This window comes from Neofelis nebulosa, chromosome 11 (genome assembly GCF_028018385.1).
Source record: "Neofelis nebulosa isolate mNeoNeb1 chromosome 11, mNeoNeb1.pri, whole genome shotgun sequence".
Classification (NCBI taxonomy): Eukaryota; Metazoa; Chordata; class Mammalia; order Carnivora; family Felidae; genus Neofelis; species Neofelis nebulosa.
The window spans coordinates 77,020,313-77,048,295 of NC_080792.1; the positions used below are offsets into that span (position 1 = coordinate 77,020,313).

Here is a 27,983-nt window from a genome sequence, read left to right on the forward strand (position 1 = left end):
GACCCAGTGGCCTTCCGCCTGTGCGCGGACATGTCAACGGGGTAAATGACGGTGTCTACCTTGAAAGAGCTGGAAAAGGAAATGAAACACTGAATGCAGAGTGGCCGGCGGGTGCCAGGAGGTTCCTGGCCTGCTTCCTCAGGGCTCCCAGCCCGGTCGGCAGCGGGGGAGACAGCCCGTTTTACTCCTGGGGGAGGGAGGACAGAACAAAACAATTCCACAGCTGAGACACCATCTGTGTTTTCCTTTTTTTTTCTTTCTCTTCGTTTTTAAAACAATATAGTGCAGACTGCACTTCTCACAGTAGAATATAATGGTCAATTTTAGTATAAAAAAAAAACATTCTCAGAGATTTGTAAATGCACTTAGTGCTCGAACAGGCCTTGGAGAGATACAGTACCGCTTCCGGAGTGCCAGAGGGGCCGGGACTTGGGGAATTCGGGCCTTGGGGACTGAAGAGGGGGCTCCTTGCCTGCCTCCCCGTGGTGTGGGGTGGGCCTTGGAGGGCAGCTTGCAGGAAAGGCGTTGGATTGGGTCTCCCAGTTAAAACCAGTAGGTTGCCTCTCACTGGCTCTGAGGAGAACCCCTGAGGAAGGCAGGGCAGGGTCCCTCTGACTGGCGTCTAAGATGGCAGGCCCACCGTTAGCCCCTGTGGTGCCTTTGTGCGAATAGGAAAATGGCGCCCCTTCCTCAAGATTCAGAAAACTGCCGTAATAAATATACACGTCTAGGATGCAAATGCCGTCTCCTTGGACGAGGTGCCCTTGTGCGGTGCACAGCCTGTACAGCCGTGCCCAGCAGCCCTGTAAGATGTGGAGAGAAAGGGGACGGTGGTAGTACAGGGTCTGGAGGGTGGGGATGGGGGTGTAATTCTGTTTGGGGAAGAGATGGGAGGAGGGAAGGAGAATCTAGAGGAGGAGGAGCAGGGGGACTGGTGGTCCTTGGAGCCTCTCTGAGTGGCCTTCACTTGGATTGGCCAGTGGGGGACACTGTAGGCCCTGTGACTTCCTATACCCCCTCTCTGCTCCTTTTCCAGGAGACGGGGAGCCCATGGGGGGAGGAGCTCTCTGACCCCTGGGGGCTGCTCTGACCCCACTCTGACTCTGGACCATCACATTTCCTCCTGTGTCCCCCCGTGGCCTGAGCCCCTCTCTTGGGAAAGCCAGAAAGAACCATTCCTGTTTTAAAGTGGTTTCTCTCTCCCTGCCTCTGCCAGCTTGGATGGAGGAAGTGGTGGACGTCAGTGGTGGTCCTGGGCCCTCCCCGTGTCCTCGGGCAGCCGATAGCAGGGAGGGGCCTTGGGCAGAAAGGTGGCCCCGCCACTCCCCATCAGGTGGCCGCACGGCAGCAGCCCGCCCGGCTTCCCTGTGGGCACCCACGGGCACTCGGGCACAGGGCGAGGCTGGGCGCCCCTGTGCGCCGCCCACCCTGTTCTGCGGCCTGCCTTCCCGCTCGACACCCTGTCCGTCTGTCCATGCGTCCGCCGGGCAGGCCTTATCTGTAGACGGGCAGGCGGATGTGGGCGTGCTGGTGGTCGAGCAGCCGGGGCACAGCCACGGTCTCGTAGCCCTTGCCCAGCATCTGCTCCTTGATGCAGGGCGGCCGGATGTCATTGATGAGATACTCCAGCGACTGCAGGCTGCTGCTCAGCACGGCCGTGTTGCACACGCTCTTGCTGGGCAGGCCCGAGAGGGCCTCCACGGGGGGGCCCGCCAGCTCCCGGGGCGCCCCCGGCCCCAGCTCCGTGACGGCCACGGCCGCCGCCGGGTTGTAGCAATCGCTGGTGGGAGTCACCAGCACGCTGTTCCAGGGGGCGGCGAAGTACTGGCCCACGGTGAAGCCGGTGGGCAGCCCCATGGCGCAGCTGAGGGGCGACCCGCTGGCCCGCTCGTACACCCGCCCCCCGCACGCCTCGGGGGACTTGCTGGCCGCCGTGCCGCCGCTGTAGGCCCTCAGAGGCTGGGGTGGGGGTGGGGGCGGCTTCTGCGGCCACAGCAGGTAATCCAGGCCCCCGTCGGCATACCCTGCAGGCTTGGTGGCCCCAGCCAACGTCGAGGCCGCCGTGCCGCCCTGGCCCAGCTCGGCACCTTTCCGGCAGTCGGGCAGGCCGGCGGCAGCGGCCGAGTAGGCCATGCCGGGGAAGCTGGGCACGGGGCCGTGCTTGGCCGGGCTGGGGTGGGGACCGGCTACGGCCTGGCAGGCGGCAGGCGCGGCGCCCGGGGCCTGGCACTGCTGGTTGAGCTGGTAGAGGATGCTGTGGATGGAGGGCAGGTTGGAAGGCGGCAGGGGCAGGCCGCGGCCAGGCAGGGGGATGACGGAGGCGGCGGTGGCGGCGGCCGCGGGCATGCCGGGTGGTGGGGCGGGTGCCTCAGGTGGCTTGGGGTAGGCCAGGGGCCCCAGAGTGCTGGGCGCCGGGTAGGGCGCGATGCCCACCTGCACGGCAGCTGGTGACAGCTTGGTCCGCTTGCCCTCGGCGCTCTTGAGCACGCTTTTGGCAGGCCCGGCAGGCGCGGCGCTGCCGGAGGAGGAGACGGCGGCCTTGACAATGGCCAGCAGGCCCTGGTAGCCGGCGGCGTGCTGCGGGTAGGGGCTGTAGCGCTGGCCGCTGGTGTCATAGCCGTTGACCGTGCGGCCCAGGTGCTTGTGCTGGGGCACCCGGATGTTGGTGGGGAAGATCTTGATGGACAGCGGGCTGTTGGCCACCTTCTCGGCATAGGCGTCCAGCTCGGCCGGGCTCGGGTAGCGGGACGAATGCATGGAGCTGGCGGCCGTCTCGCCTGCGGAGATAAGCGGAGAGGAAAGCACAGGTGAGGGCTGACCCCGCGACCCGGGGAGGCGGTGTGGCCACAGCCCTGCCACTCCCTCCTCTGGTTCCCCATTTGCCCCCTCGCCCCTCCGTTTGTCCCTTCTAAACCCCAGAGCTTCGCCTTGGGTGTAAGGTACAGAAAGCAAACTGCATGCATCATAAGCTGAGCTTTCACGGACGGAACACGCTGAGCCGAGAGATGGGTCACTGCCGGTCCCCCCAGAGTGTCGCCTGCGACTCCGCCCAAGCGCACAGCCGTCCTGACTTCCGATGGCAGCGTCTGTACACGCGGGCTGGAATCCCGCCACGCGTCCTCGGCCGCATCGGCCTCTGCCACCCAAGGTGTTTTGTGAGGTTCACTCAGGTGGCCGTGGTTCGCGCTTCCTCACGGCCGTGTGGTCCTCGTGTGGACTCCTCCTTCCTGCTGCTGACGGCATTTGGGTGGTTTCCAGTTTGGGGCTGACACACACACACTGCCACGCTTCCTGGTGTGCGAGTACCCAGTGAGTTCTCTTGGGACTTTGCCCGGGACGGGGATTCGGGGCAGGTGAACCTGCACCTTCAGGAGAAGACGCCCCACGCTTTGCCAAGGAGCCTGTGCCGGGCCGCGCTCCCCCGGCGGAACACAGGAGTTCCGGGGGCTCCGCACCCTCACTGACGCTTGGCGCCCCGTCTTCACACCACACTGGTGACAGGCCCTTCCTCCTATTTCTTCGTCATCCTCTCTGTGCCTCCCTTGGTGGGATGGGATGTAAAATGGGATGATGGCCACCTGCTGACCTCTATGGGATAGTTAAATGTGTTGCTATGTGAACAGAGCCCAGCACAAGGCCTGAGACAGACAGGAGCTGCTCCGTTGGCTTTCGTCGGTTGCTCACATGACCTGCCTTGATCAGCAGGCAGGGGAGGAGGGGTTTTAGCCACAGTGGCTGCCCGTCCCATCCCCAAGTCTGCCTGTCACCTACAAGGCCAGGGTGGTAACCACTGCCTCTTCTGCACGCTGTCATTGTGGGGCCGGAGGCTGCACTTTGTGTGACAGGCTGACCGTCCTACCGGCCACCGTCCTGGGGGAGGTGGGCTGCTGGTGGGCAGACCCCCCTCTTCCATCCAGAGCCCCTCCCTGGGGCCTGAGACATTCCTCAGTGCTGCCCAGGACCCTCCCCAGGTGGGGAAAGGAGGGTGGGGCGGGGGCGGGCTGTGGGAGACAGATGGGAGGTCTCTGGATTTTAGAGCTGGCTGGCCTGAGTGGAGTCCTGAGTGGGCTGGTTGTGGGGCTTTGTGGCTTGCCTGACCGAGCCTCCCCACCTGTGAACCGGGGATCATGATTGTGTCAGTTGTGCAGGGTGGCCTGGAGTGATGGCTGCCAAAGGGGGTGAGACACACAGTCGGAGTTGGGAGATGGTCACCTGTCTAGGCCCTGGGGCGAGGGGCCCCTCCCTACAAGGTCTCCGCAGCACACTGCCTTTCTCCTGTCCCATGACACCCTTGGGGCCCACCGGTGACTCCCAGGGGGAACTTGAGAATGGGGCGCCTCAGTTTCCTCATCTGTAAAATGGGAGGTGATACTGCCATGAACGCTGCCTCCCAGGGTGGCTGCGAACTTTCATGAGTTGTGCATGGTGGAGTGTGGGCAGCATCGGGTGCTCTCCGAGTGGGAGTGTTGACGCCCTCCCCATCTGCTTGGGATGCGGGCCTTCCTGGGGGCGGAGGGGCAGGGGCTCGGGCTGCCCTTCCTTCTGACCAGCCCGGGGGGTCCTGGCACTGTGGCTGGGGTGGAGTGCAGACCCCACCTGCCCATCCCTTGAAGGTCTCGCCCCACATCCCATCCATCCAGAGCCTCGCCCCTGAGCCCCTTGTTGGGCTCACAGCCGGTCGGTCGGAGCAAGACACGTGCTGTGATGGGAAGGCTAAGGCATTTGGGGATGGGGTGGGGGCCTCACCCAGCGGGGCTCTGGAAAGCGAGACAGCTTTCTGGAAGAAAGGGCATCCCAGTGAAGGCGATGTCAAAAGGGGTGAGGAGAGGGGAGAGCAACATATTTCAGGCAGAAGAAACAGCACAGGCAGAGGTCCAGAGGTGAGGAAGCATGTCCTGAGTGAGGAACTGTAAATAATGTGGAATGAGAGCAGAAGCCCGGATCAGGCGTGTGGAAGAGGAGAGACAGGCGGCCTGGGAGGGCAGGGGGCCAGTGCAAAGGGGCCTCCTCGCCGCAGGGCAGGGCAGGGCAGGGGAGGGGTGGGGCACACATGCGTGTTGCAAAGGTCATTCCCTTCTGCCCTAAGGTGCAGGAATGTGGTCTGACCTGGGCAGGGCAGCAGGCAGGGAAGAGGCAGGCGGCACTCAGCATGCCAAGGAGACTAGGGGAGTGCCCCTTCATCCCTCGGGCCCAATTCGGGGCCGGGCAGGTGGAGCTGACCCCTGGCTGGCCACAGGCCCCCATCCTGACCCTGCCTGGGGCAGCCCCCTCCCTAAGTGGCCTAAAATAAACTCAGTGTGGAGAATGGAAATGTCACTTTGGCCAACGGGGGAATCTTTCTCTGAGATTGGATTTAAACTACATTATACAAGCAATTTCATGGGCACTTAGCGCCGCTCGGAGAGTCCCGCAAAAAAGGGACCAGCTCTTCATTTACCAGCCATAAATCAGCAGTTGCTATAATGAGCACAAAAATGTCACTTTTATGCAATTTTACAGATGAACAAAACTGGTGAAATTAACTGTGGTAACCTACTATAGTCAGCAAAAGCGGCTGCCGGGGAAAAAAAATTATATCTGTATGTATTTTTGTTCCTCTTAAACCCTCTTCCCAAGCAGGTTTCTGCCATTGTGGTGTGAAAACTCATTTGTCCTCACCATTATACTTTCATTTGGAGTTTATCTTGAGTATCCAATGAGCCACCAACTGTGAAAATGATTAAATCTACAAAATCTATCTAATGGATGGAATAAATTAGGTGTTTAAAACCTTTAAGAAGAAGAAGAGAGCGGGGCGGGGGGTGGGGGGTTGGGAATAAGTACTGCCTGTTACTGGTTCCCATTCACTGAAATGAGGAGCCCATCTGCCCCCCTGCTGGCCATCAGGGCTCCAGGAGGGTGGGCTGGTCCCTGCAGCACTTGGGGGAGTGGATGGAGCCTGCCCTCTGGTGAGCACGGAGCGTGCGCTAGACTCTGGGCCTACGGCTTTTCTTGACGTCTCATTTGGAGCACCTGACCACTCAGAAGTGAGCGGTGGTCCCCACTTTACAGATGAGGCAGCAGACGAGTCAAAGCATTCAGCAGACAGCCACCAAGATGTGCCACACCCCTCTGCATCACTATCACCTCTTGGTACTCATGCCCGGGTGCTGCTCCCCCCCGCCCCCAAGTGGGGCTGACCCAGGTGACCCGTGAGGTCCTGTGGACCCAGCCAGGGCCAGATCACGGAGGCGCTGTGGCTTCCTCCTCACTCACCCGGATCGCTTGCTGCGGGGGAAGCGGCCCACGGGGGAGATGAACGGGGGTCTCCCACCCACAGCCATGCGAGGCAGCCCCGGTCGAGCCCTCGGATGAGTACGGTCCCGGCCAGCATCCTGATTGCAGCTTCATGGAAGACACAGAGCAGAACTACCCAGTTAAGCCTCTCCTGAATCCCTAATCACAGACCATGAGCGAGAACACACGTCTGTCCAGGTCTCAAGCTGCTAAGTTCTGAAGTCACCGGCTACACAGCAACAGATAATTAGCAGAGGCCCCTGTTCTACAGATGAGGGTATGACCTCAGAGCTTCCTAAGACCACGCCACGGGCAAGGGGCGGTGCTGAGACTAGACCCGGCGTGTCTTCCTTCCAAGTCTTCATAACGCTCGCCTCACGAGGCAGGCCCCCGTGAAGCCAGGACACTCGAGAGGCTCTCCCTCTTCCATAGAACTGGGGGGGGGGGGGTAGGAATAATCCAAAGGAGGGACCCCGGAGTCAGCCCGGAGGCTCCGAGAGGCAGGAGGTGAGCCGTTAGAGGTCACAGGCCCGGCAGCTCTCACCCCTGCCCTTGGCTGGCTGCTAGGGCCTGCCAGCCCGCGGCCCTGAGCGGGTCTCGCCCGGCATGTGCTCAGGGCTCTCCGGTGTCTTGAATGGGAGTGCCTTTGGGTGGGGGCATGGGTGTGCCCCTGCAGGTCACCAGAGTCCCCGGTCCCAAACCTGGCCCAGTTGTGCTGAGGCTGTGGCTGCCGCAGCCCCTGCCTTGTGCCTTGTTCCTGAAGGGCTTTCTCCTGAGCCACCCTGGGTGCCTCACACCCAGCTTTTCCCACCAGGGTTCCTGGAGGGGGGCCCAGCCACCAGTTCAGTGCTCTTGCACAGCCCCGTGTGGCCATTGTGATGACACAAAAAAGGCCTCACAGATGGCACCAACCGAGCCGGCTGTCTCTGGTGGGCTTCTAAGCAGTGGTGAGGATGGGGGACGTGGGAAGAGCGCTCACAGGGTTAACGGGTGGCAGGGGAGGGGGCCTGTTGGGGGATCCCAGGGCCTCTTTTCAGTGCTACTCCCTCCCTGCCTTCTCGGGTCCCCCCAGCTGGGCTCCATCAGTGCCTGGGCTTGGTCACCACGTGCCGGGGACTTGTCCTTCTCCCCCACCAGACTCGGGCTCCCTGAGCTGGCTTGCTCACTGCGGAGTCCCCGGTGTCTACAGGACACATAGTAGGTGCTCAGGAACGTCTCAATGAATGATGACGCTGTGCCCAGACGGACCCATCCAGCCTGGGGGCCCCTGTTCACTGCCAGTCATGACACTTGGAAGGAACTAAGCCAAGCGGACAGCCTCGTGGAGAGCTGCCTCTCAGAAGCCTCTCCTCAGCCCCGCATCCACCAGATGCTTCCTGGGCCCTCGTCTATGCAGGCACTATGCAGGGCCTGGGAAAAGCAGCAGTAACCAAAGCCCAGGCAGAGTCCCTGCCCTCATGGAGCCGACAGTCTCGTGGGGCGACAATCCTATACGTCGAGTCAGGCAGCAACCAGCCCCGGAAACAAGGATAGAGTGGGTGTGGTAGTTTTAGAACACGTCCACGAATTCTCCGACTCCTCCCACAAATCGCGGAGGCCGCTCTTCCTTCACTCGAACAGGAAGTAACTGGGCATCTCCATTCTACTGAACAGAGTGCGGCAGACACGATGTTGTGTGGCTGGGTCATTGCGGCGTGGCTTCGCCTGGAGCCCGAGGTGGCTCTGTGTCGGTGCCTTGGGGCGTCCACCCCTGGAACCCAGGCACTGTGCTCTCGGAAGTCCAGGTCACGTGGAGAGGCCACGTGTGGAGGCCACGTGTGGGTGTTTTCCCGACCGCCAGCATCAACCACCTGATATATGAGGAAGGAAAAGCCTTCAGAAGGTTCCAGCCCCCAGCCTGTGCCCTGTCCGTACCCCTGAGCGTACCACACGGCTGTCGGAGGCCACTGACTTTTGGGGTAATTTGTTGTGCAAGCACAGTAACAGAAACAGCAGGGCACAGGGGACGGGGCAGACCTGGTGGAGGGGTGTTCAGTGTGGACTCGGCGATCGGCGAAGAAGGCGTCTCTGACGATACGGCCTTGGAGAGAGGGCGGGAAGGTGAGCGAGTGGGCCGTGAGCCTGTCTGACGAAGAGCAGTGTCCGCAGGGGGACGGCAGGCGCCAAGGCCAAGGGGCGTGGACGAGGTGTGTCTGGGGAAGCAGAGCCAGCAGGGAAGGCCCGTAGAAGATGGCCCGTAGAAGGGTGGCGTACTTGAGGACCTGGGCTCCTGGTCCACGTTGGAAGGTGGGGACCAGAGGAAGAACGTGACCTACCTTGAGTTTTGATGGGACCCCTTGAGCTACTGGGTGGAAAATAGGGCAGGAAAAGGGGCATCAGGAGGAAGTCCTGGGAGCAGCCTGTCCCTGCGAGACAGAGCACCCAGCAGGTTCTCAGCAGCAATGTGCTTTGCGGGGCATTGAAACTTGGCTTCTAGAAGGCTCTGACGAAGTGGGCAAAGGTACAGAGTCCAGGTATGTGGAAAGAGGAGGTGACAGAGGGGCTGTACTCAAGAGCCCTCCGTCTCTCTCCTTCCCCGTTGAAGGGTTGGGGGTCAAATCAAGACTGAAGAAGAAAAGAGCCGCAGATGCCAGCATGGCCCTGCCTGGTGAGGGGGCGTTTCGTTTCTTCTCTGTGCTTTTCTGTCGTTGCCAGTGGCTGGCCGTGACCTTGCGTTGCTTTAGGGTGGGGGACAGGCGCGCAGCTCTCCTTTCTCCCAGGGCCCTCCTGCCCTTGACGTTTGCGTCACACAGCCTGCTTCAAACCCTCCTCCTCTTCCCTCGGCCTTGAGCGGCCCCAGGCCCTCCCTGGGCGCCCGTCACTGTCCGGCTGCCTCTGCTCCCAGGCAGAGCATGGAGGGCGGCTGGCAGCCTTTTGAAAAGGCATCATGGTGCAGGGGGGCAGATGGGGGCCGAGTCCCAGAGATCTGGATTCAGATCCCGGCTGTGCCACACACGCACCGTGTGGCTTTGGGCAGGCCACGACCCCTCTGGGAACCTCCGTTTTCTCGTAAAATGGGGACGCTGCTGCTATTGCTGTCCTTGGAAGATTGTTGTGAGGACCATAAAGGGTCCTGTCCTCGGTGCTGTAGTTGCTGGTGGTGATGAACTCACTGGAGCTCCCTCCACTGTCTCCAAGTCCCCAGGGGAGGGTCTCTGTAAAACCCTCCAGTGGGCCCCAGTGTTTGTGAAATCTGAACTGCTCAGGATGGTATTCGAGGCCCCGGCCATCTGACCCTGACCTCTCTCTGCAACCCTCCTTCCCCACAGGCCCCTGGACACACACATGGTGGCCCCCGGGCCTCCTCTCACTAGCGGACAACCACCCTCCCTTGAGTGTGGCCCCAGGCCAGGCATTGTGCCAAATCCTTACAGCCCCGCCCTCCTGAAGTCCTCGCGGCAGCCTGGGAGGCAGCCCTGGGTTTCAGAAGAGGTGAGACATTCAAGGAACAGGGTGTCAAGCGGGGATTTTTGCTGAGGACTGAAGGACAGATGGGCCGGGAATGAGCCAAAGGCCCAGGCGGGGCAGGGACTGAGGTGAGGTGCACAGGGAGTCCGTGCCCTGCCCGGGGGCGTTCACCCTTGAAATCAGGCTCCGTCACTGAGTGGGGCAAATCATACACCTGGCGGGTGGGAAACGGCCCAAGGACCGTCACTTTGAGAGCTCTGGTCACATAGAAAGGATCCGTGAGCCAGGATCTGAGCCCTGGCCATGTGTCCCCTGGGCACCACAGACGCCGCGGCTTGGGATGATTCTCGCACACCGACACGCTTTCCCTCCGTAACCAAATTCCCACTGGTCCTTTAGAGCCTGGCTGGAACAAGGCCTCCCTGTGCTCCCCTCCCGCACACACCCAACTCAGTCTGCGTCCGTCTGTCTCCCGCGCCCTGAGACACCTCTGGGTCCTCCCCGGTTCCTGATTGAGAGTGGTCAGCCTGGGGTTGGGTGCAATTGTCCCAACAGTGCCTGGAGCACAGAGGATGCTTGGATTTCGTGCTGGGAGAATGAAGTACGAAAGGTTGCTTATAGCTGCCCTGGGTAGCTGGCTCCGGTGCTCCCGGTCTCAGCCGGGACATGCCCCCCACCCCCACAACGGGCTCCCCCAAGCTGTAACTGCCTGTTGACTTGTCTCCAGGGCTGGGTACTGAGGCCGAGCCCTGCACTTTCTCACCACCCTGACGCCTGAAAAAAAAAAATGTGTGGAACCACGGCAGGTGCTTGGAAAGTGCTGCCGAGTCCAGAGAATTCTCTGTTCTGAGGACTCCGAGAGGCTGAGGGGCAGCAGGCAGACAGCACCCGACTCCCGTGCATGGAAACAAAGGCACCCACCCTGTGAGCTGGGCTGCCCCTGCCCCGTGGCCCCCATTAAAGGAAATTTAAAAGGCTGGCTGGAAGTGCGGATGAGCCGTCACTGCCCTTACGTTAATGTTATGGGCCTTTTACAGGTGCGTTAAAGAGACGTGGTTATTAACGAGTATATTAAGCCAATTAAAAGCGGCCCTTTGAGTGGGATTTAATGTTGCTACAGGGAGACGGGAGAGTGGGACTCGGCGGCACCGCCATCGGGAGGGGGAGAAGCAGGGGTGGAGGGCTCTGCTGGAGAGACCACACAGGGCACAGGTGCACAGCTCGGACTCTAGCAGGAGTCAGGCCGTGGCGGACAGATGCTCGGTGTGACTGCTTGCTCCAGGTGACCTTGGACAGGTCACTTAACGTGACCCCGTTTCTCATCTTTAAGGGGACGAAGGGGTGGACAGATCACAGGAGGCTGAAGTCCATGTGATACTCTGTCCTGTAAGGTGTGCGGTACCTGCTCACCAAGGGGCAGGTGGAGGAGGGTGTGGGGGTGGGTGAGGGGTGAGATGCCAGCGCAGAATTCCTGCCCCCATGCTCCAGGCTTCTCTGTGGGACTCCAGGCACCTTCCGTGGCTACATGCTGGCCCCTCCAGGTGCCGTCCAGCTGAACGCAGGCTCCTGCTGGTCCACTGGACACACTCCTGCAGAAGCCGTCCCCTTGGCGGACCCTGGAGTTCGTGACTGAAATGGAGGTAACTGCAGCTCTCCCGTAGGAGGAGAGGGAGGGCTGAAGGTATGCCAGGCTCACAGTAGGCGTTCAGCAAACGTCCCCTCTTTTCTCCTGCGGTTGCAGATTTTGCCTGTTGCCTCTTGCCTTCGGGCTCAGGAAGTCACGGCGGGCATTACGTTGTTGAAATGGGGGGAGGGGTGTCCCGGGATGCTCCGGGGCGCAAGGGGTCCCTGGGCACAGGGCCTGGCCCGAGCCCACAGGGAGGAGCAGTCTGCATCTGCATTCCCCTTTGCTGCCGACACTCTGCCCTTGGAGGTGGCAGCCTCCTGAATGCTCAATTAACGTGACACTAATTAGCTGGTGGCACCGGCAGAATCCCTAATGAGGCCGCCCAGGAAGGAGGGGGGTGCGTGGGGAGGGCGGCTGGGCCGGGGCAGATGCAGCTGTTCTCTGGCCTCCGCTGGGAGGGATGTGGGGAGGGACAGGGGTGGCAGCCAACAACCCCGACCTCCCCCCAGCCCACTGACCGGGGTGCGAATCCCGGTGCCCCCATTACTAGCTGGGTGACCTCACGGTGGTGAACCCGCGGCTCCCTGGCCTCCATTTGTCCTATGAGAACAGAGTGAAGGAAGATTCAATGAGAAATCTTGGTACATAGTGGATGCTCAGAAAAGGCTGGCCACCTGGCTTCCAGCTCTTTCTAGGCCAGACTAGGCAGTGCCGGGTGGTGGTTATCACTGGGCGCGGCACAAAGGAGCCTCTCATTCTCTAACCACGTGTGTGCATATGCACGCGGGTTCTCACACACATACACGCGCGCTTAGGGCACACACGTGGATCCACTTGTGCCCAGATATTCAGGGACATCCTGTTCACAAAGACCAGCAGGTGCTCACAGGCACACACCTTCCACGCCCTGGTATCCACGCCCTGGAGTGGCCGGCGTGGGCTTTAATGCTTCCCCAGCCGGAAGCCGTCGTCTCTTTCCCTTTGCTGCTCCCTGACTGGCTTCTGAGAGCTTACTTCTCACCGTCTCCCGGTACCCAGACCCTGGCCTTGCTGTTTTCCCGACCCGCCTGCGGCATTGCTGGCCTGCCTGCCCAGTGCCCTTTAGAACTGCTGCCTCTTCTCTCCTCCTCCTGGCCACACACACACACCCCTGTCTGTCTCCATCCAGGACAGCGTGGGTCTGACTCATCTACCCTTCCCTCCCCACTCACCCTGCCCCTCCCCATCGCTGTCTCTCTCTGCAGCCTCGTCCCTGGCTCTCTCTACTCTGGATACTGGTCCCTTATAAGTGCTGCAGACACCCTCTCTCTATTTTTGGCTAGTCTTGACTTTTTTTTATGGTGTATTTTGCCGAGCTGCAGTTTTTAATTTTAATGCGGTCCAATGTGTTTCCTTTATTTGTGCTTTATTCTCCCTCTCCATTTGCAAATCCTTCCTGGTGGATACTCTCCATTTTCTTCAAAGAGGGATAAGGTTTTGCATTCCCTGGCGCCAGGTTTTTAAGTCTGTCTGGAACTCTTCTTGCCGTGTGGTGTGAGGTAGGGCTCCGACGTCTTTCATTCCCGCACTGCCTGTCCGTCCCCAGGGACCTGCAAGGCCTGCTTTGTCCCGGATGGAGCTCACATGCACACTGACCCATTTCTAGATGTTCTCCTTCCTGCCCTGGTTCCCTCTGTCCCTGTGCTGCTCCCACCACCTCAGCCGTAAAGCCAGGGAGGCACTAGCCCGGTCCCCTGTCCTAATACTACTTTGATAAGAACAAAAGGCCAAGAATGGGCAAGGCACAGGTGACTTTGCTGACAAAGTCAGCTTTTCAAATTATACACCCCCCTTCCCCAACACACACATGGTCAGGATTTAAGGACTGGGTTGACTTTTTTCCATACCAAACTCTGTCCGTGTGCATAATCTACATCCACGTTTATTTAGGTCTTTAAAAAATATCACTGGATTGGGGCACCTGGGTGGCACGGTCGGTTAAGCGTCCGACTTTGGCTCAGGTCATGATCTGGTGGTTCATGAGTTTGAGCCCCACATTGGGCTAACTGCTGTCAGTGTAGAGTCTGCTTTGGATCCTCTGTCTCCCTCTCTGTCTGCCCCTCCTGTGCTTGTGCTCTCTCAAAAATAAAAACATTTTAAAGAGAAATCACAATATAAATTTTTCTCCACAAAGGTCATTTACCTCTTTTACCAATTTATTTTAGTTCCTTAATAAATTGTAACAGTACCATAACTTGGATAAAGTGGACAGTTCCCAGAAAGATGCAAACTACCCATCTGACTTAAGAAGAAACAGAATCTGAATGGACCTGTAACAAATAAAGAGGCTGACCTGGTAATCAGAACACCACCTACAGATCGAAACCACAGTGAGCAAGCACTCTGTGCCCAGCAGGACACCTGGAATCAGAAAGCTGGGTGGCAGGTTTGGGTGAAGATGTGGAGAAACCGGAACCCCGTACACTGCTGGTGGGCATGGAAGAGAGCACAACCACTCAGGAAACCGTTCAGGCACTTCCTCAGGAAGCTAAACACAGAGGGGCGCCTGGGCAGCTGGCTCAGTTAAGCGCCCGACTCTTTTTTAGCTCAGGCCACGATCTCACGGTTCCGTGTCTGGCTCCAAGCTAGGCATGGAGCCTGCTTGGGATTCTCTCTCTCCCTCTCTCTGCCCCTCCCCCACGCAGGCATGCTTTCTCTCTCTCTCTCTCTCTCTCTCTCTCTCTCAAAATACATAAATAAACTTTAAGGAGCGCCCGGGTGGCTCAGTCGGTTAAGTGTCCCACCTCGGCTCAGGTCATGATCCCGCGGTTCTGGAGTTTGACCCCCGTGTCGGGCTCTGTCCTGACAGCCCAGAGCCTGGAGCCTGCTTCGGGTTCTGTGTCTCCCTCTTTCTCTACCCCTCCCCCACTCATACTCAGTCTCTATCAAAAAGAAACATTAAAAAAATTTTTAATTATTAAGAAAAGTTAAACACAGAATTGTCCTGTGCCCAAGCAATACCACTCGTAGGTTTACATGCAAGAAAAATGAAAACCTACATCTCCATGAAAACTTGTACGGGAACATTCCGAGCGGCATTTCACACCATCGCCCCTGATGTGGAAACACCCAAAAGCCCTGTCGGCTGATCGGCGGTGAATCACGACCCGGCCACGTAACGGAATGTTATTCGGTGGTGACAGGGAGCCGGGCACGGACACCTGATACTCCGTGGATGAACCCAGAACACACAGGGAGTGAAAACAGCTGGACACAAAAGGCCACACAGGGTACAATTCCATTTATACGGGACATCGAGAGAGACCCAACGCAGAGACCGAAAGTAGGTCAGGAAGTTTCGTGGTTGCCTACAGCTGGAAGGTGGCTGCGGGCAATGGGGACCGGCTGGTGATGGGTGTGGGGTTTCTGTTTGGGGTGATGAGGAAACATTTGGAAATTTAGTAGTGGTGACGGCTGCACAACCCTGTGAATTTACACTGGAAAGTATTCACTAGTGCAGTCTGAGTGGGTGAATCGTATGGTAGGTGTTACCGTCGGAGTAAGGCAGTTGCCAAAAAAATCGGTAATAGTATCTTTTTTAAAAAATGTAATTTCTAGCTCTTTGTATTTGGTGTAACGTAGGAGCCAGCAAACCGTGGCATACAGGCCAAGCCTGGCCTGCTGCCTGTTTTTGTAAATAAAGTTTTATTGGAACACAGCCGCGCCGATTCATGTCCGTGAATCTGCGGCTGTTTTCCTGCTACAGTGTGACGGAGGTGGGTAAGTCACTGTAGACACTGGATGGCCTGCAGGGATGAAAATATCAGAAAGTTGCAGAAAATGTTTGCCAACTCCCGTCGTAGGGGAACACGATTGCGTCTGTGTGTCGCTCTTGTATCCGCAATCTTGCTGACTGACTTCTTTTGGGGGTTTCTGTGCAGTTTTCCTTCTTTCTAGTCCTTGTAACTTATTTTTCTCGCTGTCACTGGGCCGGCCACGACCTCTGTGCAGTGTGGAAAGGCAGTGATTCGGGTCTTCGTCTGCCTCTGGTCTTAGCAAGCCTCGGGTTGCTTTGCTGTGGACTGTGGCTGGATCCGCTGTGACAGAGGAAGCTGCCTACCTTCCTAGTTTATGAGAGCTGGTTTTTATTTGGCAAGTCATAAAAGGGGGCTCGCTCATGGCCCTTCGTCTCTGAGCCTCTCTTCTCTCCTAGGCATGGTTCCCGGGGCGGGGGCGGCACCGGACCTTCCTTCTGTCCCCAGGCTGCACTCCGCAACAGCTACATAATTGAATCTGCTACCAGAGGTTTGTTTTTAATTTTATTGGAATTTTAAATTGCTTTGTTTCTTCCGTCTTTTATTAGTGCCAGTGGAAGCAGGTGCACTGGCAGGAATGTCATGGGGCTGTGGTTCTAGCCTTTTGGGGTCAGGGTTGGGGCGGGGGGATGAGGGGTGGGAACTGGGGAGAAGAGCCTCTCCCTGCTCCTCCTGGGTCAGCGAGCCCTTCCTCCTGTGAAGATGAGATGGGCCAGGAACCTCTTGTCCCTTTGTGGGTGTAGGGAGGGGGCTCCCACTCTCCGGGGGAGGTGGGGCAGGTAAAGTGTTGGAGCCTGCTGCCAGGCCCTGGGGGTTCTCTCCTGTTCTTATCTTCACATCACAGTGGAGTTAACAGGCCCACAAAGGGCCAGCCACTCACTTGTCCAAGAACACACACGCCCCATTCACGGTACAGCCAGGATTTGACCCCCAGACCATCTTGGTCTCAAAGCCTGTGCCCTAGGGGCTTATGGGAAGGAGGGTAGGGTGGGTACACTGCTCTCACCTATAAAGAAGCAAGAGCGGTGGCTCACATCAGTCTCATGGGGCGGCTGCCGTTCCCTTCTCAGATGGCAGGTCCCTGAGAGCCACCCCTCAAGCCCCTACGGTGCCTCGCCGGGGCGCTCTGCCCAGCCTGAACTTAGAGCGGCGGTGACTCAAAGTTGATGTATCAACACCATGATGAGAAAGTCAAATACTTATTAGCAGGGAAGGCCCTGAGCGGCTGAGAAAAACAGGCTTCTGTCCCAGGTGTGGGCAGGTCCTGTTTGGGACCCAGGGACTCTGGCCCGCTGGGAGTAGCCCAAGATCTTAGGCCTGAGGTAGAGGAGGGGAAATGGACTCCCCCTGCCCACCGTACACACACATACACATCTTTTTTCCTTTGTCTGCAGGTCACTTTCTCCAGTCACCTGGCATAGGCTACAAGAGCCAGCTGCCCAGACTCCTGGACAGAGGGCCACCCACACTCCTGACTCCTCTGTCTGTCTGACCTCAGGTCCCAGAGAGGTAAATGGTTTGCCGGCCGTGTTCTGGGCATATGTGGTTGCCGTGCCTTGTGCAGCCTTGTGTCGTCAGGCTGCTCGGATCCCAGTTTACAGGAACGGAGGGAGGGACTCTCAGACTGGGCCATGTCTTCCCCCGACCAGGCTTCTGACGTTTTATTGTCACAGGTGGTCAGAGCTGGATGGCTTCTCAGGTCCACCTGACCGGATGCCTTGCTTTACAGAAGTGAGAACACTGGCCCTACGAGGCTGACCAACTTGTCCAAGGTCACACTGCACATGGCCCAGTTGAGACCTTTCTTCCGTGGTAAGAAATGCAGCACAGCCCACGGTCTGGTCACAGAGCTCAGGGAGAGCCCTTCCTGTCTCAGTTCTGTCTGAGGGGCCACAGGCACGAGAGGGTCTGCCTTAGGGCCTGACTGCCCCAAAGTCATGTCCAGGAGGAGGAAAGGGCAGGAGACGACTCTGCCAGTTGTCCAGGCCTTGACCAGCAGCAGGGCACCCAATTCAATTTGCTTATCTCCCTTCCTGCCTCCCTCTTCCCTGTGCTTTTCAATTACAGGCAGAGTCAGTATCTTTTCTAGTAAGTACAAAGATGTCAAAGGGTCTGAGTGAGCCAGAGAAGAAGGATGTCCTTGGTGGCCCTCCACACTGACCAGTACAAGTCTTGGAGCCGAAGGATGGACGAGTCCAGGTCGTCATGCCTCGCCCTGCCTCCAGCCAGCTGCACAGGAGCAGTCATGGGTGAGAACACACATTCTTTGAGCCAGTAAGTCCACCATGGAAGAATGTATGTTTTTTCACAGATACACGTGCATGTACAAAGATTCATTACAGCACTGTTCACAATAGCAAGAGACTAGAAACAACCTAAATGTCTATCAGAGAGGGATGGTTAAAACGTTATTCTTTAGCCATGTAATGGAATACCATGCAGCTGGTAGAAGGAAGGCATTCTTTCTGTCAGGTGGTGAATAACCGCCAGGATATACTGGTAAGGAAGAAGGGGAGGAGGTATAAGAGGTATTTAATGCTTCTCCTGCATGTGTGTATTTTTCAGAAGGGTATTTATGAAACTGCTAACACTGGTTTCCTCTGGGAAAGAGAGTTATTTTTCATTTTAAATTCTTGCTCTTTCTGAATTGGGTGCCATGGACAACCTATTCAGTGAGGTACTTAATATAACAAAAGAGAACATGTTCTCCCTGGAGGTCCTATGAAGGAGTGAAGGGGACTAGGCATTAAAAAACATTATTCCTTGAAACCAAAGCCCTCCCCGCCCCCAACAATTATCTGTCATCATTCGGTTTTTGATAAGGCAAGTTATTTCTCTATACTCCTGTCTCCAAAAGAACACCAGCAGAAGACCCTCAGTTTTGAGGATGTCGATATAATAACTTCTCTTCCTACAAATAACCCCAAAACAACATGAAGCAAAAATGCAAGTTCCATTTCTGGCAAAACTAGGTGATAGCTAGCCCCCTAAACAACAGGTGGACAGGCTCCCCAAAGTAACAGAGATCAAGTGGGGCTGAGGGAGGAAGCAGAGAGAGGGTGCCGTGGCTGTAGATTTCAGAAACAGCCAGGAGTGTATACTTCCCAACTGTGACAGATACACCCTGTACAAATCTTAACAAAATCTAAACCCCTTCTTTGCCGCAGTGGAACCAGGGATGCATCAGCTGGTTATAGACCTTCCCTAGACCCACTTGGTTCTGAACAGCAAAGAAGGTAGGGCTACAAAAGAAATCCCACAAATAAGCCATACTTGCAGGAACCTGTTTGTGAGGCAACTGGATGGAAATAGCCTCCTCCAGTGGCAAGTAATCAAAATTGAACCACCACAGTACTCAATCGAAAGGAAAACGAGAAGGAAAAGCAAAGCGTAAGTAAAAGCTGGCAAAAAACAAAACAAACCACTACTTCCCATCAGAAAAATGTAGCCACAGAAGAGATGAAGATTATAGTTAAATATTTCATCGTGAAGGAGAGAACTTAGTAAACAATGGTTTCCATAAAGCAAAACCACAAAGAAGATATACAAGAGTAGAAGAAGAAACTTACTGTAAAAGCAAAAGGGGAAAATGGCGTGCATAAGGAAAACAAGGCACACACAAAAAAAGTAAAATGAAAGGCAAAAGACCGCCAATCTGTGCTTAACCAGAGCCCCCAAAGAAGGAAACTGAAATACCACAAGCCTTGGATCTGCCTGTCAAAAGGGCACGGGTACTGTGTTCTGGGAAAAAGATACTCTGAACAGTCAACCCCAAGACATATGCTAGTAAAGTAATAACATGAAAGATATGGAAAGATCAAAGTAAAATACGAAGAAAGAAAAATCAGGCTTCAACTTCTCCATGGCAACATTCAACATTAGAGGAGAACAGAATATGGTCTGCAAAGACCCTCAAGGAAACAAAGTGACCCAGGGATTATTTTTCATTCACTCAAGCAGAAAGTCGACAGATAGACCTTTCTGAACTTGGGAACTCTCAAAGTGCTGTTCACGTGAGGCCTTAAGCCATATACAAGTGGACCAACTTTGGATGATGGGAAACTGAGGCACAGGAACTGGTGGTGAGCACTGGCCCTATTTCTCTCGGAGACAGACTGAAAATAACCGGGCGTAGTGATGTAACCACCATTACGAGCCCTGGGATAGAGTAATGGTACCGCTAATAACAAAGCGGGGAGGGAAAGGAGGGATGGCAGTAGAAGTGCACAGATATCCCCATATTTAATAATTGGGAATAAAAGATCTCCTTTCTTTTTTTAATGTTTATTTTTGAGAGAGCATGAGCAGGGTAGGGGCAGAGAGAGGGAGACCTAGAATCCGAAGCAGGCTCCAGGATCTGAGCTGTTAGCACAGAGCCCAACACGGGGCGAGAACCCATGAACTGTGAGATCATGACCTGAGCGGAAGTCAGATGCTTAACTGACTGAGCCACCCAGGTGCCCCAAAAGATATCCTTTTTAAAAAGTTGTTTTAAAGTTGTTTTGTTTTAATGTTTATTTTTGAGAGGGGGAGAGAAAGTGTGAGCAGGGGGAGGGGCAGAGAGAATGGGAGAGGGAGATTCCCAAGCAGACTCCCCACCATCAGTGCACAGCCCAATGCGGGGCTCGAAGTCACAAGCTGCAAGATCATGACTTGAGCTGACATCAAGAGTTGGACGCCTAAGGGCACCTGGGTGACTCTGTTGGTTAAGTGTCTGACTTTGGCTCAGGTCATGATCTCACGGTTCGTGAGTTCAAGCCCTGTGTCAGGCTCTGTGCTGACAGCTTGGAGCCTGCTTCAGATTCTGTGTCTCCCCCTCTCTCTCTCTGTCCCTCCCCCATTTGTGCGCATTCTCTCTCTCTCTCAAAAACAAACATTAAAAAAGAGTTGGACGCTTAACTGACTGAGCCACCCAGGCATGCCCCCCTCCCCTTTTTTTAGTAATCTCTACACCCACTGTGGGGCTTGAACTCACAACCCTGAAATCAAGAGTTGCATGCTCTATCAACTGAGCCAGCCAGGAGCCCCAAAAGATATCATTTAAAACTGATGTCAGGTAATGGAGGCTTAATACAAAGAAAGGAACTCTAAGAAAATGTAGAGACAAAAAGGAAATACATTGATTTCATCAGTTTGCTCATTTTAAGGACAGTAATAGATACTGTTCCAAAGAAATAGAGGATTAGGGTATTATTTAAAGTTACAGCACTAGAACAAAATCAACCTTCTTTATGATTAGTAGGTATGCAAAGCAGCACAGATCACATAGACGTAGACTTTTCAAAGCAATTAAAATAAAGCACAAAATAGACCAGACACCTGTCATATCAATAAACGTAAATGGGCTAAAACTCTCAAAAAAATTTAAAAAGCCATTCAGATTGGATCACAAAGCTTAATTCAACTCTATGGTCTATGAGTCACATCTAAACCAAGTGATTCAGAAAGGTTGAAATGAAAGGATTGGTAAAGTTTCAAGAAAAACCGTGAAGTAAAAAAGCAGAGGTTACCATCTTAGTAGACAAAATTGAACTCGTGCCAAAAAGTATTAAATATGGCAAAGAAGGATGCAATTCACTGTGAAGATTTAAGGTATTGAGATCTCTGTGTTAAATGACATGGCATCACCATACATAAGGCCAAAGCATTAGGAGCTACGAGAAGAAACACACTGGAACGCATTAGCGGTAGGCATCTAATTCAGTTCTCCATCCATGACGGGTAAGTAAGGACATGGAAGACATAAGCGACATAGTTAATGGGAAGACATAATTGGCATACGCCAAACTCTGAATCCTGGAAACAGCCACATCTTCTTTCTTTTTAATGTTTATTTTGAGAGCGCGAGTGAGCGCAAGGGGAGGGGCAGAGAGAGAATCCCAGGCAGGCTCTGTGCTGTCAGTGTAGAGCCTGACATGGGGCTTGAACTCACAAACTGTGAGATCGTGACCTGAGCCAAAACCAAGAGTCAGATGTTTAACTGACTAAGGCACCCAGGCGCCCCTCACATCTTCTTTTCAAGTCCCATTTAAAAAGAAAAGTCACGAACAAATGACTACAGATGACATCACAAAGAAAAATTTATTCAAGTCCAAAAAAAGTAGAAATCTTGAGCAACATTCTCTGAATCATAATGTATTATAACCAGAAATAATGAAATACAAAAGCACCTACCACCTGGGTAGATAGGTGGAACCCAGATGAGCCTTAGGTCAAAGAAGAAACCAAAATCACAAGAAGTTTTAAAAACAAAATACCTCCTCTTAGGACCTATCAGATATCACTAAAGCAGTGCTCAGAGAATTTGTAGCCTTACTTTTTCCTTTTTTTCCTTGTTTATCAGTATAAAGAGTTATGCTTCTAACTTAAGAAATTTTTTTATAAAACAAGGAAAGTAGGAATAATTTAATAAAAATAAATGCGTAAGTGAGAAATGCATGAATTGAGAAAAGGGTAATTACTAATAACTAAATACTAAAGATGGATCTTTGGGGAAGGGAGAGAGGTAAGCTTTTAGCCAGCTAACCTAATCAAGAAAAATGGGGTTTGGGCAGGGAGATGGGGGAGGGATGCACAATATAGACAAGAAATAAGAATGAAATCATCCTTTAAAAGAATTACAGGGGATCCTGGGTGGCTTAGTGGGTTGAGTGTCCGACTTCAGCTCAGGTCATGATCTCAGGGTTCGTGGGTTCGAGCCCCACATGGGACTCTGCACTAGGGGTGTGGAGCCTGCCTGGAATTCTCGCTCCCTCTCTGCCTCTCCCCCTCCCAAAATAAATAAAAGAACTGTAAATTAATTTGTTCAGTCTCATACAAGTAAATTGGACAAGTGGGTAAAATGAATACTTTTCTAGACAGACAAAATTTACCAAACTCATTTAAGGAACAGAATGGTCACAACAGATCAGTTATTACAGAAGAATCAAAGAGCTACTCCAAAGAAAGGCCCGGGCCCAGACTGTTTCAGAGAGGATCAAAGAATCTTTAAGGAACAGATAATCCATTTCTTTTGTTTTCTTCTTCAGTGTTTTATTTATTTTTGAAAGAGCGCATGAGTGGGGGAGGGGCCGAGAAAGTGGGGGACAGAGGATCTGAAGGGGGTTCTGCACTGACAGTGGAAAGCCTGCCGTGGGGCTCAAACTCATGAACCATAAGATCGTGACCTGAGCCAAAGTCACATGCTCAACTGACCGAGCCACCCAGGTGCCCCAGATAATCCATTTCTACTTAAGCTGTCACAAAGCATCGAGAAAGCCGAAAGCCTCAGTTCTCTCTATGAGGCAAGCAGAACAGTGATAGCGAAACCCAACAAAAGGCGTTCCAGAACCTGAAGGCTAATCTCACTAATGAAATTGAAGCAAAACTCCTACATGAAATAACAAAGCCAGTCTGGCAATATATTAAGATATTCACCATGACCAGGTGGGATTTGACCAGGAATGCAAGGGTAGTTCAATGGTAAGGAATCCCTGTCATTATTCCTATTAAAAGACAAAAAAACCCATATGGTCATCTTCATGGACACTGAAAAGGCATTTGCTAAGCTTTAACTTCCATTGTTGATTTTTTAAAATTCTTAATAAAACAGGAACACAGGGGCACTTACATAACCTGCTAAACATCTGCCCCCTGCACACCAGCATTTTGCATAATCAAAGCTTCTCATTAAAGTCAGGAATGAAGCAAGAGTGTCCATTATCACAAATATTATTTTTCATTGTTCCAGGGATAGCAGGAGACACTATTAAATAAGACAAATCAAAGTATAAAACTTCCGAAGTAGGAAGTAAAATTATCATTTGCACACAATCTAATAGCCTAACTGGAAAATCTAAGAAACCAAATTGAAAAACCGTTACAAACAATAACAGAATTCAGTAAGGGGGCGGGAGTTAATAGCCTTTATATAAATAACTTCCGTTTCAGGAAGAAAAGAGTAGCCCAAAACGGGTAACTATCCAGAAGTCAACTTTTAACATATGTGCAAAAAGCTAGATGAGGCAGACATCAAAACGTTCCCAGGGACAAAAAAAAAAAAAAAAAAAAAAAAAAAAAAAAAAATCTGAGCAAACAAAGGTTTTATCATGTTCCTGGAGGGCATCAACATAAAAAAATAATTTCTTCCTGAAACATAAATTTCATGTAATCCCGGGGAAAAAACACCCAACAGGATTTTTTGCTCTCTCCTAGATAAGTTGCTCCTATAAGTTCAGACAGAAAAATAGCCCAGGAAATTCTGTGTCGGGGGGAGGTTGGGGAATGAACAGGAACAGCAACCCCCCCCCTCCAAATATGAAAAGGGGGTCATCTACGTGCTACAATAGGGATGAACCTATAGGGATGAGCTTGAAAACGTGGTGGTGCTCAGGGAAAGAAGCCAGTCACAAAAGGCCACGTGCTGTAGGATTCCCTTCTCATCAAAGTCCAGAATAGAGGACTCTGCAAAGAAGGGGAGCAGGGGATCAGAGAGTGACTGCTAATGGGGTAGGGGTTTCTTCTTGAGGTGACAAAAATGTTCTAAAATTTGCTGTGCTGATGGGTGCAAGATTCTGTAAATATGCTAAAAAAACATGGGTTGTATGCTTCAGATGGGTAGGTTTTATGGTATGTGAATCATATTGCAAAAACATTAAAATTCGTAATGTATTATAACTATAATAATTACCATAGCATTGCACTGATGAATATGCTTGGATCCATACCTCCCGCTTTATACCATGTATTTAAAAAATTAAACCATAAGAGAACTAGAGGAAACCCTGATCTCAGCATGAGGAAGGATATTCTAAGTATGACACAAAATCCAGGGGCCATAAAAGGAAATACAGATTTCACTTCACAAAGAAAATGTCTTCATGGCAGAATCAAAGACAAATGATAAATCGGGGAAACCATATGCAATTCAAATGACAGACCGAGGTCTAATTCCGTTATATGCAAAGAGCTCCTGTAATTCAATAAGGACAAAACCTACCCAACTGAAAAAGATGGACCAAGGAGATGAATCAGTTCAAAGAGAAAACAGATGGCCCAGACATGAGAAGATATTCATCCTCATTCATGTTACATGTTAATCTAAAACTGCGCTGGGATCCTATTTTTCTCTGATGAGGTGAGCAGAGCCTAGAAGTTTTGAGACTGTGCCGTGATGGGCGAGGGTGTGGGCAGACAGGCTGTCTCACACACAGTCGTCTGAATATGTTAATCAGACCACATAGTTCAAAATTACAAGTACAAATACCTTGGACCCTCGAGAAATCTATCCTGCAGTTTTGCTCACACCTTTGTGACACATACATGTGGTTACTGATCGCTGCACTGCTTGTAATGGCAAGGGGCAGGTCCAGTGTATATAGAGGACTGGTCAAATGAAACACAGTTCGCCCTTGCTCTGGAAAACTAAGGGGCCGAAGAAGGAAGAAGCTCTTTAGATGCTGACCCACAGGGCCCACTGGGAGGATGTGTGGCTATGTCCCAGGTGTGCTGGGTTGTGCAGAGAACGTCTGGAAGGACACACAGGACGACGCTGGCTGCCTCTGAGAAGGGGAATGGGCGGCCGTACGACAGGAGCGAGATGGGGACTTTTGTCTGTATACACGCCCCTCGTTCCTCTTGTATACTGGACCACATGAGTGTAGTACCTTGTCTGAAGATAAACACAGAACAAGAAAGAAAAAAGAGCAGCGGTGTAAGCACAGTGATGAGTGGCAACCACTCCTGAGCTGTGGGACGGAGCCAACGGGGAGGGGGTGGGAACTGTGGGGAACAGGAGGCAGAGATCTTCAAAGAGACAAGAGCAGTTCAGTTCCAACCAACAGCTGCAGTTCAGGAACCCAGGCCTATGTTGCCAGATCCTCTGATTTTTTTTTTTTTTTTCCTAAGAGACATTAAAAATCCAGGTTATTATGCAAATCTCCCTGTTTTCAAATGTTTCCAAATACTGCAACTTTTCAAAAACCCTTTGGTGGCTACAAATAATCAGAGGGTTTGTCATCCCTATCCTAGATGGCCAAGGAAGACAGACCCTTGGAGATCACCAAGTCCAGCTCCCTAATTTGACACACTGAAAAAGCAAGGCCCAGAGAGGGCAAGGACCTGCCCAAGGTCACACAGCAAATCAGGCCCCAAGCTAGGATCCCATTCAGGACTATTTGCTTCCACACTGTCCTACTCTCTGCTAACAGCACAGGAAAATGGTGATTGAGACAGACGTGGTGCATCGTGGGGTCACACACAGGGGGCTGGGGTCACCTGGAAGGAGGTCACACCCAGTGGGAGTCAGCCAAAGGGGGTAGGTGCTGTCGTGGGGGAGGCAGCACAGCACAGGCAAAGACCGGGAACAGGGTGAGTTCTGGGCAGGGTCATGGTGGGTGGACATGCCAGTTCGGATGGCATTCCCTCTGCGTCTGCCCCACCAGAGGCTTGGGTGGGGGAAGCGGGACGTGTCTAGGAACAGGGCACGCTCTGTGGGTTCAGCGGACAGCAGAAGGGGGCAGGGGAGGGCGTGCACTCACACTTACGCAGCTCCCGGCTCTTGCTCGGGCAGGCCAGGTGCTGGCCCGGTGGGTTCTGGGTCCTCTGGAGACAGGCCAGCATGGCTGAGCTGGGGGCCCGCGGCGGGGTGCACTCTGCGGCAGGGTCCCTGTGAGGAGGGAGATGAGGTGCTTGTCACTCAGGCTGCTCCGTGTGGGCCTCCCACCTCCCCGGGCTGGGGTCACTGCCAGCAGCCTCCCCACTACCCAGCAGAGCATCAGAGACTTTCAGAGGAGACGCCCCTTCTCCCTTATCTGGCGGAGGAGGACACTGAGGCCCGGAGGCGTGAAGAGGCTCATCCGTGGCCTCACAAGAAGGAAAAGATTCCAGATCTCAGGGCTCCTGGGTGGCTCAGTCGGTTAGATGTCTGACTCTTGATTTTGGCTCAGGTCATGATTTCATGGTTTGTGGGTTCAAGCCCTGAGTTGGCTCTGTGCTGATAGCATGGAGCCTGCTTGGGATTCTCTCTCCATTTCTGCCCTGCCCACTCTCAAAAATAAACTTAAGAAAAAAAGAATCCAGGTCATGAGTGGTGGATTTCCACTGTGATGGGGCCAGAACAGAACGGTCAGACATGTCCTGGCCCTGCCCATTGTGCGGGTCACCTCCTCCAGGGGGCCTCCCTGATGCCCCCACGCCTGGACACATCCGCACCCCCTCCCTTCCAGTGGGTTGTGTCCTCTGGCTCTCTTGTCACCACCTCTGTCCCTGCTCTTCAGCCTCGGGCTCATGGAGGGCAAAGGCCCCATATGGTCATCTTTGGAAGCTACGTGAGGGGTACCCAGGAACTGCCAGTGTGCACGTGGGTGTTGCAGCGTTTTGGAATGTTGATCTGGGGCATTCTCCCGGCACCCCTACAGGAAGACGTCCAGGACGGCATTGCTGGGAGAAAGCGTGATCTCCCGCCCTGATCCCCACTGAGCCTGACTGAGCCCTGAGCCCAGGTCCCAAGGACTCCCTGCCTGAGCTCCCCACCCCAGACAGGAAGGGCAGGGCCGCCCAAGGCAGCTCTACCCTGCCAGTCTGGGCAGGGTCCCCCACAGGTGGCAGCTCAGATGAGGCTCCAGACAGGTCCACGTTGTGCTCACTTGCCCAGAGTCAGATGCCCAGTGTTTACAAGGAAACATGCACTCTTATCTTCGAAAAACCCACTTGCCCAAGAACACAGAGCCTCTGAGGGGCAGGGTGAGCCTGCCCTGGAGGCCATGGAGAAAAGACAGGAGTTTTCCCTGCAAGGGCCCCTCCCTTCCTCTCTCCTCGGTAAGGGGCCAGAGCCACGGGCCCAAGCCACCCCTGATGTCCATCCACCCCGGGCACTGGATCCCCACTACCTCCTGACCCCACCCCACCCACGTCTTGAGCAGCCAAGCTGGGCCAGCTCAATCCTCTTGCCAGTTCTTTAAAAAAAAAAAAAAAAAAAGAAGAAGAAGAAAGAGGAGGGGGTGTGTGTTTAAGGGGAAGAAAGGGGAGTTATTTAATACTAAACAGGTGTCTGGAGCCCTTAAATTCTGCTGCTTTCTTCTAATAATGAAGTATTCATGAGGAAAAGCCTTTTTTCACTACTTTCTTAAGATACTAATTTCACAACAAGCTCCTTGTTACGGCGCAATTATTCCAATCTTGAATTTCCCCGAGACGGTTGCAGCCTCCTGTCTGTCCTGGCCTCTCGGTAAATGAAAGACAATCACGTAACCACCTTTCATTATGCTCTATTTTACTTTCAGCAAAGGTACCCTGAAAGAAATGATTTACTCTGAAAGGGACTTTTATTCAGTTTCAAAACCAATTTTCTCCTATTACTGTCTCAAAAAAAAAAAAAAAAAAGAAAAGAAAAGAAAAAAAAAAGTAGGGGTGAATGGGGGAGGGGAGGCGGTTCTCCCCCTCCCCCCACCCCCAATCGCCAGCCTTAACGCAGCGACGATGCACGCGCAGTCAGAGCTGCAGTATCCACTTCCCGGCTTTGATTTCTGGTAATTTTAAAATATGCCATTACAATCAGGCAGAAATTACACAGTTTAAAAAGGGAATGAAGTGGGGCTTATTGCAGGGATGAAAGCCCTTGACTGCAGGAAGGAGGCACTGAGCCTCGGGGACTGGGGACTTGGGCCCTTCAGGATATAGCCGTGCACACACTCTGCCCCGCTCGGACACCTGGGGACACGTGGGCACGATGCCGTCACACGCTCACTACGGACATCTCCCGAGATGGGCACAGTGCTGCCCATCCTTACCAGTGGTGCCGCCCCCCTCCACGCCCCCTGGCGCCCTCTCATGCACAAGCAGGCTGTCCATGGTCACGCACA

General features: G+C 53.7%; 1 protein-coding gene and 1 long non-coding RNA gene across 5 annotated transcripts in view; one reads left to right on the plus strand and one right to left on the minus strand.

Moving 5' to 3' along the window:
- Nucleotides 1-229: 229 nt before the first annotated feature.
- The window catches only part of FAM222A (family with sequence similarity 222 member A), a 55,686-nt gene continuing 27,932 nt past the window's right edge, over nt 230-27,983 (minus strand). Inside the window, exons 2-3 of one of the 4 annotated variants that reach the window (XM_058691015.1) lie at nt 25,662-25,789; nt 230-2,777 (exon numbers count right to left, since the gene is read on the minus strand). In XM_058691015.1, the coding sequence (XP_058546998.1) occupies nt 1,495-2,777; nt 25,662-25,743 (1,365 nt within the window). In that variant the 5' untranslated portion in view covers nt 25,744-25,789 and the 3' untranslated portion in view covers nt 230-1,494. Of the gene's footprint in view, nt 2,778-6,255; nt 6,722-25,661; nt 25,790-27,983 lie in introns of those variants that run through there. The other 3 variants (XM_058691016.1, XM_058691014.1, XM_058691017.1) reach the window with 3 other exon arrangements.
- Nucleotides 15,107-17,456, plus strand: LOC131489164 (uncharacterized). The gene is made up of 2 exons (XR_009250414.1): nt 15,107-15,634; nt 16,539-17,456. It is a non-coding gene; the product is annotated as an uncharacterized LOC131489164 (long non-coding RNA).